Here is a 15,759-nt window from a genome sequence, read left to right as displayed (position 1 = left end):
CGGTTTTTGCCTTGCAGAGCCAGCTGCCGTGGGCTGCGCTGGGAGCTGCCCCTCTCTTTTGCACCTCAAAAGCCCAATCATTAGTCGCTGGGCGAGAAAACGGAGGCAGAAAGTGGCCGAGGGACCTGCTGGTCTTGTCCACGTGTTTTTAAGGCATATTTTGCAGGAAGTGGGTGCTCCCGCGTGGCTCCGTTCGATGAGGGCGGCAGGATCGGGGGCCGGCCGAGCTCCCCATCATCCCAGCTGCACCTCCCTGGGTGTGTGGGAGAGCAGTGGAAAAGGAGGAGAGAAGAAGATTAAAGTGGGACTCGCCGATCATTTATTTGGTTTGTGCATCGGACTAAAGCAGCGTTTCCTCCTTCAGATCTGCTGGCTCCAAAACTGCCTCTGGCGCTGGACGGGGAGGGGACTGTCTCGCTTGGACGTGACACCCGAGTGACACCGGAGGAGAAGGATGGACAGCTGCAAGGTTCAACAAGCTCGATCTGTGGCCCGCTTTAAAAAGGCATTTATTAGCTGTAAACCTCTGTCGTGGCGTACAGAAAAATGGGGAGAGGAGCGGGAGATTGATCAAGTTTGAATCCTGGTGAGAGTTCTCCTTAGAAAAATGGTTAGAGGGAAAAAGAAAAGGTGGCTTTGAAATCAAAACTGTCCCGAAAAAGAGCGTTTCTGCTAGTTAAAAGCCTTTAACTAGAAGAACTTTTTGTGGTTTTTTTTTTTTTTCCTTTACATAGTGCATCTGCTATCATTGAGAATTATGGTCCGTCTAGAAAAGGGCCTGTGCTTGGGCTATGGAGAGGCTGGTGGTGGCGACAGTGAGTGTCGGTGAGCGGAGGTGTTACATGTGTGCTTCGGAGGCAGGACAGCCCGGCAGCAGCTCCCCGTTCACCACCGTCTCCGAGACCAGCATCTTGTCTTTGCCGGAATCCAGGCGCTGCTTCTTCAGCATCCTCTGATGGACCAGCGGGACGACAGAGAGCACCAAACCGCCGATGATGGGGGGGACTCCGGCAAAATAAAAGGCCGCGTTGTAATTCCCAAAATAATCATTGAGGTATCCTGAAAGAGAAGGACAATGGCGGTTATAGCCACGTCAGTCTAACGACCGCCTTGTCTCCTCCCTCGAGTGAGAGCTGCAGCTTGCTTCAGATTTGGGGAGATTTGGGGTTTTAAAACAATCTTGTTTTCCATTGCACTCCTCGGAATTTTTACGCCCTGGATTAAAGGATGTGCGCAGCCAACGTTGTGTAGCAAGGAAGCCAAGAAGGAAAGCCTCAGCCATCCTTCCTAGTTAACCAGAACAGGACACAACCAGACACATCCCAAACATCCCAAACGCAAGCTGAGACAGTGTTAAACAACCAAACATCTCAGGTGGCTCTTCCTAGCGCCTTGCCGGCCAGGAGGTGACAGGAAAAGCGGGCAGGGGCTGTTCCTCTGCAGATTGCCTCCATCTGGAAGCCCTGCTTTGCTTACGGGTATTTTATCTACATGGGGATGTCAGCTGAAAAATACGTGCTGCCAGTTACAAACAATAACCGATCCCTTAAAAACCAATGAGGTTCTGCACATGTTAGTTCGGCAAGTTCCAACACAGCCAGGCATCCTTGGAGAATAATACATTGCGATTTATCGGCACTGGAAAATCCCTCCGAGTTTCCTCCTGTGTAGACACTTGCCCGGGGATTACATCCATGAAATGAGCCCCTTCACCCAGCCCCGTGTCTAGCAAGCCCGATGCAGGGGGTCCTGCAGCAGCACCCTAACAGCGAGATGTCTGCCACCCCCACGTTCCTTCACGAGGGCGCTAAACTGAATTTCGCTGCCAGAAGCAGAAAGATCAGAGGCACTTATACAGCTTTAGCTTAGCGATTGCTGATGCAGACGGCCTGCTGTTCAACGGCCAGCTTTGGCAAAGTGCTCGCTGTTAAGGGCGTTGTGGTTATTACTGTGCTTAAACACATACCCAAGTCTTGGGAAGACAGAGGCTCGGGTGTCTCCATCTCTAACTTTGATTCAACAATCCAGGGGCTGAACTTACCGATTAGCAATCAGTCCCCAGATATCTAAAAGGACTTCTAGAAAACTAATGTCTGCCAATTTTTAGCTCAGCTTCAAACAGAAATCAGTTAACGTGACCTTGGGTCGCTCTCGCTGTTGCCTCACTGGTTACCTTTCATCAGCCTGGAGAAAAGCCCTGAGATGCTACAGGACGTAGCATGGAGTGATGCTACACCCGTACTTCAAACCCCACGTGACACGGTAAGCCAGAAAAATTCAAAACCGTATGTCTGGTCTCATGCCAAAATATCACCGTGATGGTATGCCGCTACAAGCATCTGCTCCCTCCCAACAGCTGGATCCAGGTCTGGCACCGCAGCACTACCAACCTGCTATCGGCGTACCCGCGGTCATGGGCACAGCCATCAGCCCCATGAGGTACCCTATGGCCTGGGACGCCTGCATGGGGCCCACCAGCTCGAAGGCGATGGGGGCCATGATGGTGGTGAAGAAGCCATCACAAAGGCCGAGGAAGAGGCAGATGACAATGACGCCCTCGAACCCTCGGCACTGGGGGATCATCATGCACAGAATGCCCAGCAGCACGAAGGACACAACCTGGGGAGACAAAAGTGGGCATGTCATTGGGGTGCAGGACGAGTGGGGATGGGCAGCAGGAAGTGTCATGAAGATGACACTGAACAGGTCAACGACATCGCCCCCTCCTCTGGACCCAGCAATGCCATCCACCCTCTGCTCTCGTCTCGGAGAGGCCTTTAAGAATAACCTTTTAAAGAAGCTTTAGGAAGGATTATCTGCTGGATTAGCTGCTAAATGTCAGCAGTTTGTTTTTCAAAAATCACAAGAAGGTGAGAAGGTGTCCAGCAGTTTGGGAAGAGTTGAGACCACAGAGTTTGATTGCTGAATGGACACCAAGACCTCAGGTCAAGTGTGTAACTTCTGTACACCTTTCTGTAATAAATTTTCTTCCCTAAGAGCAGACAAGGGTGTTAGGTAATGGTCGGTAAAGGATTTGCGATCTGTGGTTGACAGTTATTAAGCAGATTGTCGATAGAGAGGTTATCCCCTGACCCGCAGTTGTTAGCCAGCAGCTACGCGGAGCGTCAGACACAACGTACCTGCAGATAAATCTTCTTCAGCCCGGGAATGCAGTCGCCAATGCGGCCTGAAACCAAGCGCCCCAGCCCTGACATGGCTCCGAGGCAAACCAGGAGGATCCAGTCTTTTTTGGTTTCTTGAAATCGCTTCTCCACATATTTTACCTAGGATGGAGGGAAGGACGCACAGACACGAATCCTCAGTAAGTTAATCCCTCTCATATCCCAAAAAGGGACAAGACTTCCCGCAGAGGGCTTGTGGCTTTGGGGGTGGTTGTGTGACCCTCATGTTCACACCACGCTGACCTGCACACACCACCTCTGCCCACCCCAAACCCAACAGCCCCCTCCTCTCCCGCTACCGATGCTTGTCCTCGGGAGCCACGGGAAGCGACCGCTCTGCCCACCTTGGCGCAGAGGACAAATAGGACCATTAAAAAGCTGTCTCCCCTCATCACTGTTCCTGTTTACACGACGTGCCTGCAGCAGTTTCTTAGCTTCAAGGCTTTTGGTGGCTCTGTCCCTACTGCCCATCTCCACCTTCCCACCTCCTCCTCCTCGCTTGCACGGAGGAGCCCCTTCACTCTGGGCAAAGGGACCTCCCTCCCCTGCCAGTCCCAGCCAAGGCTCTTACCAGGTTCATATAAGGTACGAGATAGCCCAAGACAGCAGTGGCGATCCCAAACGCCCAAATCCGATAGGTCTTTCTCCGGAAAACCCTCAAGTTGAAATACTTGCGCGTCTGGGACCAGCACTGCTGCCGCATGCTCCGGCTGCCCAGCTTGTCCTGCCCATCGTGTTGAGAGTCACAAGAAGGCGGCAAGATGGGCCGATAGGTCAGAGACAAGAATATCTGGATGAGCATTAAGGCACTGAGTACTTGGAAAGTATGCGCCAGCCCAATGGCCTTCCCGACCATCTTCAGGAAGAAGGGGAGCGGCACGGAGATGAGGCAGCTGCCGCCGGCCACGATGCCGTTGGCCAAGCCAAGGCGGCGCTTGAAGTAGTGACCAAGGATGACGAGTGAGGGCTGGAAGGCGAAGGAGCTGCCGCAGCCAAAGAGGATCCCGTACGTGAAATAACGAACTTCCAGAGACCTAGTGGGAGAAAACCAAACACATGGAGGTGGTTACGTTACGCAGAGGCAAGGAAGCCTTCTCCCCTGCGGTCCTGCAAAACCTGGAGTCAAGACCCAGGTCTCGCACACCACAGGTGCTACACAGACAGTCTGACCTCGAGGAGCTTATTCCCTAGCCAAAGCAAGGATTATCCTCATTTCACAGCTGCCACGTTAAATCTTCGGGAAAATGCAGTCTAGCTGGGGAGTGCTTTCTGCAAAGAGCAGCCAACCTGCCCTCCTTGGGAAGCTGACCTAACTTGAATGGTTTTTAAATTACAGCGAGCAAGATTTTCTAAGGTAGGCAGGGTGGGTTATTTTTAGCTAGAAATCCATTTTTTTTCCACTGAAAGGACTAATTGAAAACATTGTGCACCCAGTGTTTGAAAGCAGAAGGCACCAACCCTGCTCGTTATTAGGCACTTAGGAAGGGAACATTGCATTTCTGCCCAGGTTCCAGGCTGGTTAATTAAGTTCTTCTTCTTTAAGCTCCTCTGGGAGCTTCAATTAGACAGCTAATAGATCTCATTTGTACCTTACATTGGTGGCTGCACTCAAGGAGGGAGCAAAGTGGCTGCTCTACAGAACAGGTGGAAAGTCCTGAGAGCCCTTGGAAGGAGCCGTTTCCCTGTTGCCAGCCTGGTTTTCCCAACAGAAGCAGCTGAGAAAGGAGCCTAAAGTTAGGCTGCTTCGTTAGGTGCAAATAACCCGTTGTGTTTCTCTCCAGGTGAAGAATTTTTTTCTTCATCCCCATGCAATACATTCAGCTGCAAAAGTCTGCCATGAAATACGGCAGGGGAGGAGAGTGCGATGGAAACGTTTGGGCAGCTCACCGGGCAAGCGATGCTGCACAAACAGGATCTTTACTCAGAACAACTCATGTGAAATACTGAGTGCTGCTCGTGAAGCAAGCGAGAAGACAGCAGCCCAGATCTAACGGAGCAGTTTGAGGCTGAGAAAACGTTTACAAGCTCATCATTTCTTCCATTACACACTCGTCCCTTTAGCTAGCCAAGCAGAAAGCAGAACGTGCTTGCTGTACCCAACGTCTCAAAGACAAATGACTGTCATGAAAGGCAATTTCCAGCTATTCCAGAATGAAGCCACATCAGAAACTCCCTCTGCAGGAGCCAGGCAAGCAGCTGGGCTACGCAGGCTGTCTCTGACCTCCCACGCACCAGCCCTGGCCATCTCAGCTGGGTCACACCAGCTTTGGTACTGCAGCTAAGCTGACGTGTCGGATAAGTGGAGACAAATGCCGCGGTTCCCATCTGCTCCCCGTTGACGCTAAGACACCCCTGCATGAGCAGGGGCTCCTTTCAGCCATGCTTCTTAGTCAGGATTTCCCACCCCGCTCGCTGGGAATTGGCCAGCTGCTCTCCGGTGGGAAGGGTGGCATCGTCTCCCATGGATAACAACATCTCCTGGGACAAAGAGGTCTCCCTCCAACAGCTGCCTCTTACTTACAGCTCACAATGGGAACGGCCCTGGTTCAGCCCTGCTGGCAGAGGTTTGGGGGATTTCTCTCTGCAGGAGAAACCGGGCAGAAATTGCCGAGGGGAAGGAGAGGCAGATGAAAAGGGACTCAAACCCCACCACAGAACATTTAATGGCGCAGAAGAGGAGGGCTGGGAGGGCATTGGGGGGCGTATGAAGACAGTCCTGCTGAACCGGCCACCATCTCCCATTCCTCACGTTAAAACATCCCCCTGAAACCTGAGGGACGGTGAAGTCTTAACACAACTGGGATTTCTCTCTTCTTGAGGGCGCGTAAGATCTGCGGTGGCTCGAGCCGATTACGAGTGCAGCAGGCACTCCGGTGCAAGGCAGCAAAGCGAGGAAAACCCTCGCCTCGACCCCATCCAGAAAACTTCAGCCTTCCCCAGAGCTCTGCTTTTCAGCACGTTTTGTGGTTTTCACACAAAAGTCCCAATATTTTGAGAGTAGGAGGCACTGAGCATGTGCAGCCGTGCAGGCTCGGCGGCTGAGTGGGTTTTTGGATCAGCTCGGTGCAGTGCTGGGAACTGCTGCTCCTCTGTTTGGACAAAGCAAACCCGTTTTAGAGAAACCAGGAGATAAAAGGGTTGATTAGCCTTGATCCTGTCCTGCCTGAGCCCACCAAACCCAGGTTGCGTCTCCCTTTACAGCAGCTCCCTTTGCACCGGTGCACGTAGCCCAGCCGGCACTGGGTGGGTCATCTCCAGCTGCGGCTGGCAGAGCTGGCAAGGGGGACAAAAAAAAAAAGCAAAAAAAAAGAAAGCTTCTCCATTGTTCTGGGTGAGCAGGAGCTGCTAGCTCCGACTTTCGGGACAGGCCTTCGCCATCCAGATGGAGCGCTGCCAAATCCCGCAGCCCCGCTGCTCTTCCTCCGGCTCCGGCTCGGCTGTGCCGAAGGCAGCTTCCCTCAGTCCAGCTGCAAATGGGGTCCCTTCTCCCTTAAAAGGCAGCCAAAGAAATGGGAACCGAGAGCGAGAAGGCAGGAAATGGGGCTTGCGGCTCTGGAGCTCTCCTGGAAATAATATTCTTCTCTGCCCGTACTGTTTGATTTTTTTTTTCCTAAGCCCAACGCAACAAGCCACTGGCAGCGATGTGGCCCCAAGAGCTCTTTTGCTTTGCATGAACATTTTACAATGGGGGGGGGGGTGTGCGTGTGTGGAAAAAGTCCAAGCTTCGTTGATTAGAAGGAAAGCAAGATTGCATGGGAAGCGCCTGTGATCTGCCCTGCCAGGAGCCCGGGCATACCCTCCCTCAGGACCGACCGCACTTTCTCCGATTACTACTCTCTTTTGAAATACAAAGGGGTGGCACCTGCGGAGGAAGTCGCAGGGTGGTTCCTTCCACACCTCTGCCCGTGCTGCTGACCGAGAGAGATGGTTTTAGCATCCCAAGTCCCCCGGAAGCGATCGGCCCCAGTCCCTGGGGCTTTGCCAGGAGGTTCAGAAGCTGCCTCCCCCCTCCCAGCGTCATGGGGGGGCTCCCGCAGCTGGGGACTCGGGGACCCACCTCACAGCACGTATCCACAGGGAACCAGGGTTGGGGCGAGCACGAGGGTCTCGCTGACCAGGGTAAAAGGGAGCTGAGCACGAGGGTCTCGCTGACCAGGGTAAAACCAGCGCGTCCCACTGCCCCGCGCGGGCAGGGTGGGCAGGGAGGGAGCACAGCGCAGGCAAGTCACCCTCCGGGAAACTAGTATGTATTTGCTTTTAAAAAAAACCACTTCTTGAAGCATTTTAATTAAAACAATATTGATTTTAACTGAAATCCAACCCAAAGCGATGTTTTTATTCCGAAAAACTGGGGCAAATGATGCTTTGGAGGGTGACTCCACAGTGCCTTTGGGACTCCATTTAACAAGTGCCACATAAAGGACCTCTGAGGTGACCTCTTTTTGCTCCCACAAAGATGCAAATGTCTTGGGTTGGAAAGATTCTCACATCGAATCAGGTACACCTGCCATCCAAATGCACGTCGGCGAGCCTGCCAGCAGAAATTCATGGCACGGGATCAGCCGTGGAAAACGAGGAGCAGCAATCGCCCCGCGCTGCCTCAAACGCCCGAACCGGCACGGGAACAGCACAAACTGCTTCAAACCCCGTCTGCGTCCCCCTCCCTGCCTGCCCTGCATGGAAACTCCCTCTTGCCAGGTGTAACCCATCAAATATTATTTTAAGCATTAATTTACTTTCAGTAGCAAATGTGAAATTGGTTGCAAAGGAGAACGGTTTTGTCCGCGAGCGTCTCTTTGGAGCTGCCTGCAAGAGGCGCACCAACTTCTCGCTGCCTGTTCTAAAGATCAAATGAAGGGCCTGAGGGCTGAAATCCCATAAAAGACAGACCCTCGCTCAGGAAAAATTCACTCCCTTGTTGTATAAGGACAAAAGAGCAACTTGGTTCAATTTGGAGAGAAACAGGCTGTGCACACGTGGGCTGTAGGGATGCCAGGAGACCTCTCATCTGGATGGAAACCACCCGCTTTGCCCCAAAAGGCAGCAGCAATGTGTAGGCAGGGGGGTTGCAGGGAACAGTGAGGAGGAGGAGCTCGCCGAAGAGCTGGATGGCCCCTCCGCAGCCTTACTTGGTGAAGGAGCTGGAGAGGAGTCCAATGAAGGCGATGGCAGCTCCCGAGGCTGCTGTGGTCCTGCAGCCGATCCGGTCGGTGAAGATGCTGACGATGGGAGAGCAGAAAAAAATCATTCCCATGGCCAAGGAGCCGACCCATGCTAGGGAGAGAGAGAAGAAAGGCGACGGTCAGGGTGGGACATCAAACAGGTGCCAGAAGGAGAACAACCAGGGACCGACTCCAGCTTTGAAGGTGGGCTCGGCAGAGAGGCAGCCCCCTCACGCCGTTAATTAACAGTGCAGCTCATAAATAACACGGTTACCGCCCGCGCTGCCCACCAGCGTCACGGCCGGGGCGCAATCCGCAGCGTCTCGCTGTTCGCCCGTGCGATGGAGGCACGGCCAGGTTTTGCTTTTATTCCCCTCCGCTGGGTTCATACGCGTCCTAGGGAAGGCACCAAGCTTTCAACGCTTCTTCCTAATGGCCCTTGCCGTGCCTGTAATGACGCCTCCACTGATGCCGCTTCCATAGGGGACATCTCCACAGTCAAAAGCCCCCCGAGCTCCTCAGAGCCCTCTGCTCCCTGGCTTTGGCTATGAAGTTTCCTATCTTGAGTTATAGCTCTGCGTTTCTGGGTGCTGCACTCATCCCTCATTGCTCCCCATTCCCCAGAGCCAGGACTGCCTCACCTCCCCCTCGCCCCACCTTCAGCGGGGATTTCTCGTTGCAGCAGAGCTCATGGGAGACACGCAGGTTGTGCCAGGTTAGATTGCATCCCTGGCCCTGCCGGGCGATGCCCAGGTGGGACGGTGATCTCACGTCTCCTTCCGACCCACCTCTGGAGCAAACCACTGTCTGGCTGGCTGTCTCTTTTCAGAAGCTTTTATTATTCGCAGATTATTTCAGCCTGTCGTCTTCTCCCTGCCCTCCACCTTCCCTCTTTAATGGTTTCTGTGACTATTCTGGGGAGGAAAGGCAGGCTTTCAAGAAAAGCAATGTGGTAAGGAAAAAAAAATCTCAGTCTACCAGCTCTGAGGAGAAGCAAGAGGTCCCCTCGGCGGGGCGCGGGGCAGGGCAGGACGGACGGACGGACAAGGGTCCCCCAGCCCTACCCGGCACCCAAGCTGGGGGACCTCCTGGAGCATCTCCCAGCTTCAGGCGCTGGCTCTGGGCTGCCGAGTGCGATCTGCCCCGATCTGCCCCACACAGACCCCGGGACATGCGCTCCTTGCTTTTTTTGTACCTTCTTGGGGGTTGTTTTTTTTTGAACCGAGCGCTCTGCAAACCCTTTTAGCACAGCCCGGCACAATAACAACCTGTCCTTCAAGAGCCGTGAGATTTTCAGAAAATAGCCAGGTCCCTATTAAAAGCAAATCCCGGCTATATAAGAGCCTCTCCAACCTCTGCCTTTCAAAAAGGACCACACAAAGAAGCCCTCGCTAGCCTGGGAAGAACTGACCCTTCCAAATTAATTATAAGTTCGCAAGGACCCAATTTACTCCGAAGTCTTCCTTAATAAATGCAGAGCGGAGCAATAAAAAGAAAAGCAAGGGCTGTGCGGGAACCTCAGGGGACTCGCCAGGCTCTCATCTCGACACCAGGTGAAATGCAAAAGGGCGAGGGAAAAGGAGAGGACCCCCCCTCTCCGGCTGATTTTCTTGGTTATAAACACAAGGCACAGTGTAATGAAAGTCCTTCTAATAGGATTAGATGGCACAGCTCCAAAGAGCCGTCCAAAACAACTCCAAGAGGGGGTGAGGGGTGGGAGCAAAGCCAAGATGGGAAAGGCTCGTTAAATTGGATAATATACTTCCAGAAATGTTCCTTCTACTCCAGCCAAGGCAGTAAAACGTTAGATGGCCCCATCATGTTTGAAGTTTGTTATTTTTGGAAATTACTTTAAGAAATGCGGAAATAAAAGCATAAAGCAAAGTATTAAATTTAAAGGGCCAGATTCTGATCTTAATAACCCGGAGATTTACATGCAAATAAGCAATATCAATCTCTGGCCCCAAAAATGCATACTCACCTGTGGAGATCAAAGCAAACCCGGGGCGAGAGGCTCAGCAACGGGCGCTTAAAAGCTCCTCCAGCTTTGGGTTTGTAAAAAGGAGGTATCACTCAATTAAAATCGGTAAACACAAAAAAATGAGTCCCGTGGCAAATTGCTCTACCTTAGAGAAAGGGCTTACCACAAGCAATGAATAAAAATAGGCTTGGGGAAGAACATCAAGTTAAAATTAGTAAGAACAATAGCCTCACTTCCAGAGTGGGGTTTTGTCTTCCCAGCGCTTCCCAGCGAAGCCCCGGGAAGCCGGGAGGGCTGGGTGAGCTCCAGCGCTGGAAGGAAACCTCGGCAAAATCTGGGGGCAGGACAAAGCCGCCTCGGCCCCAGCTCCAGTCCCGGCATGATTCACACCGAAACAGCCCCCAGAGAGCAGGTTGCACAATTTACCCCCCCCACCCCCCGTTTTATCCCCAGCGCAACGGCGGGGGTCTCCTTTCACCTGGGCCAGGGCAAGGCTGGAGGAAAGCCACGGCAGAAAACCACGGGTTGGAAAGAAAAATGGGGATTCAGGTGAAGTGTAGCCCCAAACCTGCCCCTCCAGACACGGAGCTGGCGTTCCTGGACCTGCTCCACGGGATGAAGAGTTTATTTTTGGCAACCTGTGTAACGTGGTATTGAAGTTTCTCCTGGACTTTCCTGGACATGAAGGGCAGAGGCAGCCATTCCTCCAGTGGAAACCAGACGGGGCTTAACCAGCCTGAGTCAGGGCTTCCCTTCGGCAGCTTCTCAGATGCTGGAGAAGTTACAACTTGATTTAAAGCCCACAGGAAAAAAAAATAAAAGGGGGGAATCTTTGCTTCTGATTTCCACGGGGTTTGGATGAGATGGTTAATTCCTAGCCCGGCCACACCTCGCAACCTTCTGTGGCTGATAACCTGGGCGAGATATTGAAACACACAAAGACAAGCCCCCACAAGAGGTGCGAAGCCTTATCAGCCGCGCGGTGTGATCAAGCAGATCCTAAAAGAAACAGTGGACTGAATCCAGCTGAGGACGGGGCTGGAAGGAGCTCAAGAGCTGTGCAGAATTTGGGCAGGAGCCGGGTTAAGACTTGATCAAGTCTCGAGGTGCCACAAGTCCAACCACCTCCTGGAAGTGCCAGCTGAAGGGGCTGGTTTTGGAGCTGCCATGGTGGGACCCGGCTGGCGATGGCCGAGAAACCCCCCTCTCCAAGGGATGCCTTTACAGAAACACCAAAGGCTTCAGAAACCGCTTTTTTAGTTAAAAAAAGGCATTTAAAGCACTCTCCTTTTACAAGGGGGAGTGAAGATGACTTCTGATTCGGGGGCTGGCAATATTAGAGGTGGCTCAACCCATGCTGTCCCTCCCCAATAGCCACCTCTCCACTGACCCTGCTTGGCACTGCAAGTTACACCGAGACCAGCCACGTGCATGCCACCCTGCTCCCACCCACAGCCCCTCCTGAAGGCAATGAAACAGCAGCTGGGGAGCCGTGATCCCCCGGGTGTACGTAACCCCACTTCTCGCTGCTTGCTCCGGCAGGGACAGCAGCGGGCTGGAGGATGGCAGCAGCCCGAGCTGCCACCCGAGCCCAGGCCACCTGCAGCCCCAGATTCCTCCGGAGCTGATGGGACCTTCCTGGTGGCCCTGAGGATGCTCTGGGGTATGGGAAGAGCCCAACATGGAGCTGGTGGCCCTTTGCTGGAGCAGAAAGGATGACCAAGGAGAGCATCCCACCAGCAGCTCTCCCACAGCGTGATTGCACAGGGGGTAAAGCTCCAGCTAAAGCTCCCCAAAGTGCTCCTTCCCACCCTGACTTAACAAAGACAGCCAAACTGTTGGCCTGTGAGAGGTCCAAAGCAACGTGGTCTTCAACACAGACAGGAGAAGACAGCGGTTGAAGATCTCCAAGGGGAACAGTGATGCAGTGGTGTAGGAGATGTGAGTAACATGGCCAAGCCGAGCCGCCGTCCCCAGCACCACTCACTCTGGGCTCAAGATGGAGCAGAAACCAGGGAGGTGACCCGTTTGCCCACCAGCCCCGCTGTGGGCAAATGGACTGGTGGGTGCATCAGCTGTGCCCACGATGAAGGAGCTCTGGGACCAGGTGTGCCTCGGCCACCATGTCCTCCTGGCAGCGGGTGACACCACTACTGGGGACCCTGCGGCAGAGAAGGGCTGGCATGTGGGGGTCAGGACCTGCAATGGAGCTGGCAATGCCGAGGGGCCAGGGAGGGCTGTGAGCACCACGTCTGTGTGTTCATGGCAGCAAGAGGTGGGCAGGGCCCCCGGGGTCGGTCCAGGCGGGTCCCATGCACCAGACACCAGATCAGCTTTCTTTCCAGCAAGGCCACCCCAAAAGGATGGAAAGCTCCTTCGTTGCCGGTATTCTCCTGAGCAGAAAAAGGTTTCTGAGCGCTGCGGAGCAGAGTAAGGTGGGCACAGGAAGGTGAGAAACAACAGGGGAAAACGTCACTGCTCCGAGACGCAGATCCAAACCCCCTCGGTATTTAGCTCATTGTTCCAAAAAAACATCATTAAAAAATCGTACTGCATAGTGCTTGTACCTGAGACTATTTGTTCCTTTAAAAATGAATCTCCAGGGAGAGAGAAGGAAGGGACGTCGCTCTCAGCCGTGCTTTCCCGCTGACCCAAATACCCCGGGCTGCAGGGATCAAGGACCAGGAGGTGACCTCAGATCCGCTGCTGGAGGAAGTGTCTTCCCTCGCTTCCCGCGGCTTCTCCTGCTCGCGCCGCGTGGCCGGGCCAGGGCGGCCGCTGGAGGGGACGGGGGACATGCTGCAGAGGGTCACCGTCCCCAGGCACTTGGCATTTCTCGGAGGAGAGATGGGGCAGCCAAAGGTAATTCGCCTCCATCTCCCCGTCTGTACTGCTCCTCCAGGAAATAAGTAATTTCTTGACTTGCGCTTTCTGGGGACAGAGAAGCTCTGCTGGCATGACAAACCTCATCACACATCTTCAAAGCCCTTCCCAGCCCTACCTGGCTCCCTTTTTGGGTGGCCTGGGAGCCAAAGCAACCTGGTGGCCCTGCCCACGCAGGCACTGTGGGGAAGCAGACGGCTGTAACCCCCGCTCCGCGGAGCTAATGCGTGCCGCCTGCAGCACATCTGCGGTGGAAATGAAGCAGCTGTTTTTTCTTGCGCCCTTAAAAAGCAATTTGCGTCATCCTCTTGCTCACTCAAAGTAAAGCCTGAAGCGCTCCCAATGGCTTGGTCCCATGTGCTCAACATCCCCCGCGGACCGAGCACATCCCGAGGAGGGCTGGTCAAGGCTTAAATAAAGGCAGACCCAAAGTCACATCTGAGGAGGCCACCGCAATGCACGGCAGGAAGGGAAACTAAGCCAAAGAGCAGCAAAGTGAAGCTGAGGAGCAGCAAACCAAAGCTGAGGAGCAACGGGGCTCCTCTGAACGGGAGGTGGTGGTGTGGTGCGGTGGCAGCCGCCGTGCATCACATGCAGCTAAAAGCCAGATAAACTCATTAATTGTATAGCAAGCCCTGCTTGGTACCATACCCTAAAGCTTCAGAACAAAGTCCTCCTTTATCAGGTTTGGCTGACTTCTCCCCCCTCCCTTCTTTCGAAAACAATTCCAAAACAGCCTGAAAATTGGAATAAATGGAATTACTCAGAGGAATTATTCAAGGCCAGGTCTGACTAAAGACCCTTTCAGTGTTCCGTTCATGGCAGTATTAGGACAGAGTAAGGAAAAACGTGAATGTCGTAGGAGAAGTGGCAACTACCGTCATCGCAGCATGGTCCCATGACCATGGATAATGCAACAGCTTCTCAGAGACCAGACCCAGCAAGACCCACCCAGTCTTTGCCATAGGAGACTTTTAAAAAAATCAATTTTTAACTGGTTCAGGAGCACAGGGCACCGGAGCAGAGCAGGCTGGGAATGTACTTTGCTTTAAAAAAACCACCACATCTCTCCTGATAGGGCCTCTCTGCCTTCCCTCGCTCTCAAGGACGCAGGGGACATTTAAGAGACGATGCCCAGGCCACCTCCTGTAACCACTAAGTGACAGATATCAGCTTATGTGAGAGAAAAGTCCCCATATTAGCTGCCCCACGGCCACGTTAAGTAGAGATGGAGACAAATCTGTGGTTTCGCTTGGCAAGCAGCAGGCACAGAGTGTTTGCCTGAGGTTCGTGTGCTGAATGTCTCGGAGAAACTCAGCCCCAGCCACATTTTGCATCGTTTCATTCCAAAACCATAAAATTCGACCCCGGTTAGAGCAAAATGGTGTTCGAGCTCATGTCTGAGCTGCATCATGTCTTCCCCATCCACAGCCCTGCTCCCGCTCGGCCTCGGAGGCTCCAGAGCCAGTCCAGAAATACAAATTCTTGTGAAATCCATCCAAAAGCAACAAGGGGTTCGTGTGCTGAATGTCTCGGAGAAACTCAGCCCCTTTTGCATTTTGCACCGTTTCATTCCAAAACCATAAAATTCGACCCCGCAAAATGGTGTTCGCGCTCATGTCTGAGCTGCATCATGTCTTCCCCATCCACAGCCCTGCTCCCGCTCGGCCTCGGGCTCCAGAGAGCCAGTCCAGAAATACAAATTCTTGTGAAATCCATCCAAAAGCAACAAGGCAGCATGTGCTCTGCAGCTGAAACCCCCCCATGTGCCCAGGCTGGGTTTTTCTTCCCAGCACTCTCCTCGGCAGGCCAGGAAGGTTTTTCTTCTCCGCGTTGCCTTCTGGCTTACAATTTTTGAGAGATGATTCACCTACCACACACTAAAGTTACCCAACAAAGAGGAGCTACGGTCGCAACAGCTTCGTCTCAACGCAGGCTCTCACCCACCACGTCCCATCCAGACGTCTTTCCATGACCTACACCCTCGAGGAGGCCGGAGATCTTGTTACTCCAATCTCTCCTGATGTCGGGTGACTCCAAGTTGGACCAAGTTTGCCCATGTCCCATCTCCCCAGGTGAGAGCCCGGGGCTGCGCGCCTGGAGGGCAGCTCTTGGGGTTCAACCGCTCTTGGGCAAAACCAGTGCCCTAACGCAGCTCCTGCCCAAATGAACTGGCGTAGCCTCTTTAGTACTGGGGGAAAAAGCACGTCCCGGGGGGGTGAGCATCCCCTCCTTCAACTGCGCTGTCAAACACCTCACCAGCCCCTGGCTGCATTTTAACCCAGCAATTTTATGAAAAACAGAAAAGTTCCATTTTAATTGGTGAAAATTCCCTCCTCCCGCCCGCGGAGCGCCAATCTGTAATTAGCCTTTCATGTAAAACGATGTTTATTCCTGACGGAGTTTATCTTGGCACAAACAGGCGCTCTGAAATGTGCACACATTTGAAGACTCAAACCCTGCATTTAATTCTCTATCTGCTTGTTAATCCTCATTGTTCCCAAGCCCCTTTTCAAAACACACCCACAGGGAGAAGAAAGTATTTTTTTTA

General features: G+C 53.3%; 1 protein-coding gene across 1 annotated transcript; it reads right to left on the bottom strand.

Moving 5' to 3' along the window:
• Positions 1 to 404: 404 nt before the first annotated feature.
• Positions 405 to 8,733, bottom strand: SLC16A2 (solute carrier family 16 member 2). The gene is made up of 6 exons (XM_009273457.2): positions 8,619 to 8,733; positions 8,312 to 8,456; positions 3,754 to 4,216; positions 3,141 to 3,284; positions 2,391 to 2,619; positions 405 to 1,059 (listed from the first exon to the last, which is right to left on the bottom strand). Exons 1-6 carry the CDS (start codon positions 8,731 to 8,733, stop codon positions 839 to 841), a joined length of 1,317 nt encoding a protein of 438 aa, XP_009271732.1. The 3' UTR covers positions 405 to 838.
• Between the last annotated feature and the right edge of the window lie 7,026 nt (positions 8,734 to 15,759).

Source organism: Aptenodytes forsteri, unplaced genomic scaffold (assembly GCF_000699145.1).
Source record: "Aptenodytes forsteri isolate BGI_AS27 unplaced genomic scaffold, ASM69914v1 Scaffold191, whole genome shotgun sequence".
Classification (NCBI taxonomy): domain Eukaryota; kingdom Metazoa; phylum Chordata; class Aves; order Sphenisciformes; family Spheniscidae; genus Aptenodytes; species Aptenodytes forsteri.
The sequence above is the reverse complement of the archived record's forward strand: the minus strand, read 5'-3'. Positions and strand labels throughout refer to the sequence as shown.

Excerpts from the sequence above, each read along its gene's own strand:
- SLC16A2 (XM_009273457.2), bottom strand. The coding sequence starts at position 8,733 with ATGAACCCAGCGGAGGGGAATAAAAGCAAAACCTGGCCGTGCCTCCAT. Across the intron at positions 3,285-3,753 it reads TCGTACCTTATATGAACCTG|GTAAAATATGTGGAGAAGCG; the intron begins GTAAGAGCCTTG and ends CCTCCATCCTAG. Across the intron at positions 1,060-2,390 it reads CGCGGGTACGCCGATAGCAG|GATACCTCAATGATTATTTT; the intron begins GTTGGTAGTGCT and ends CTTCTCTTTCAG.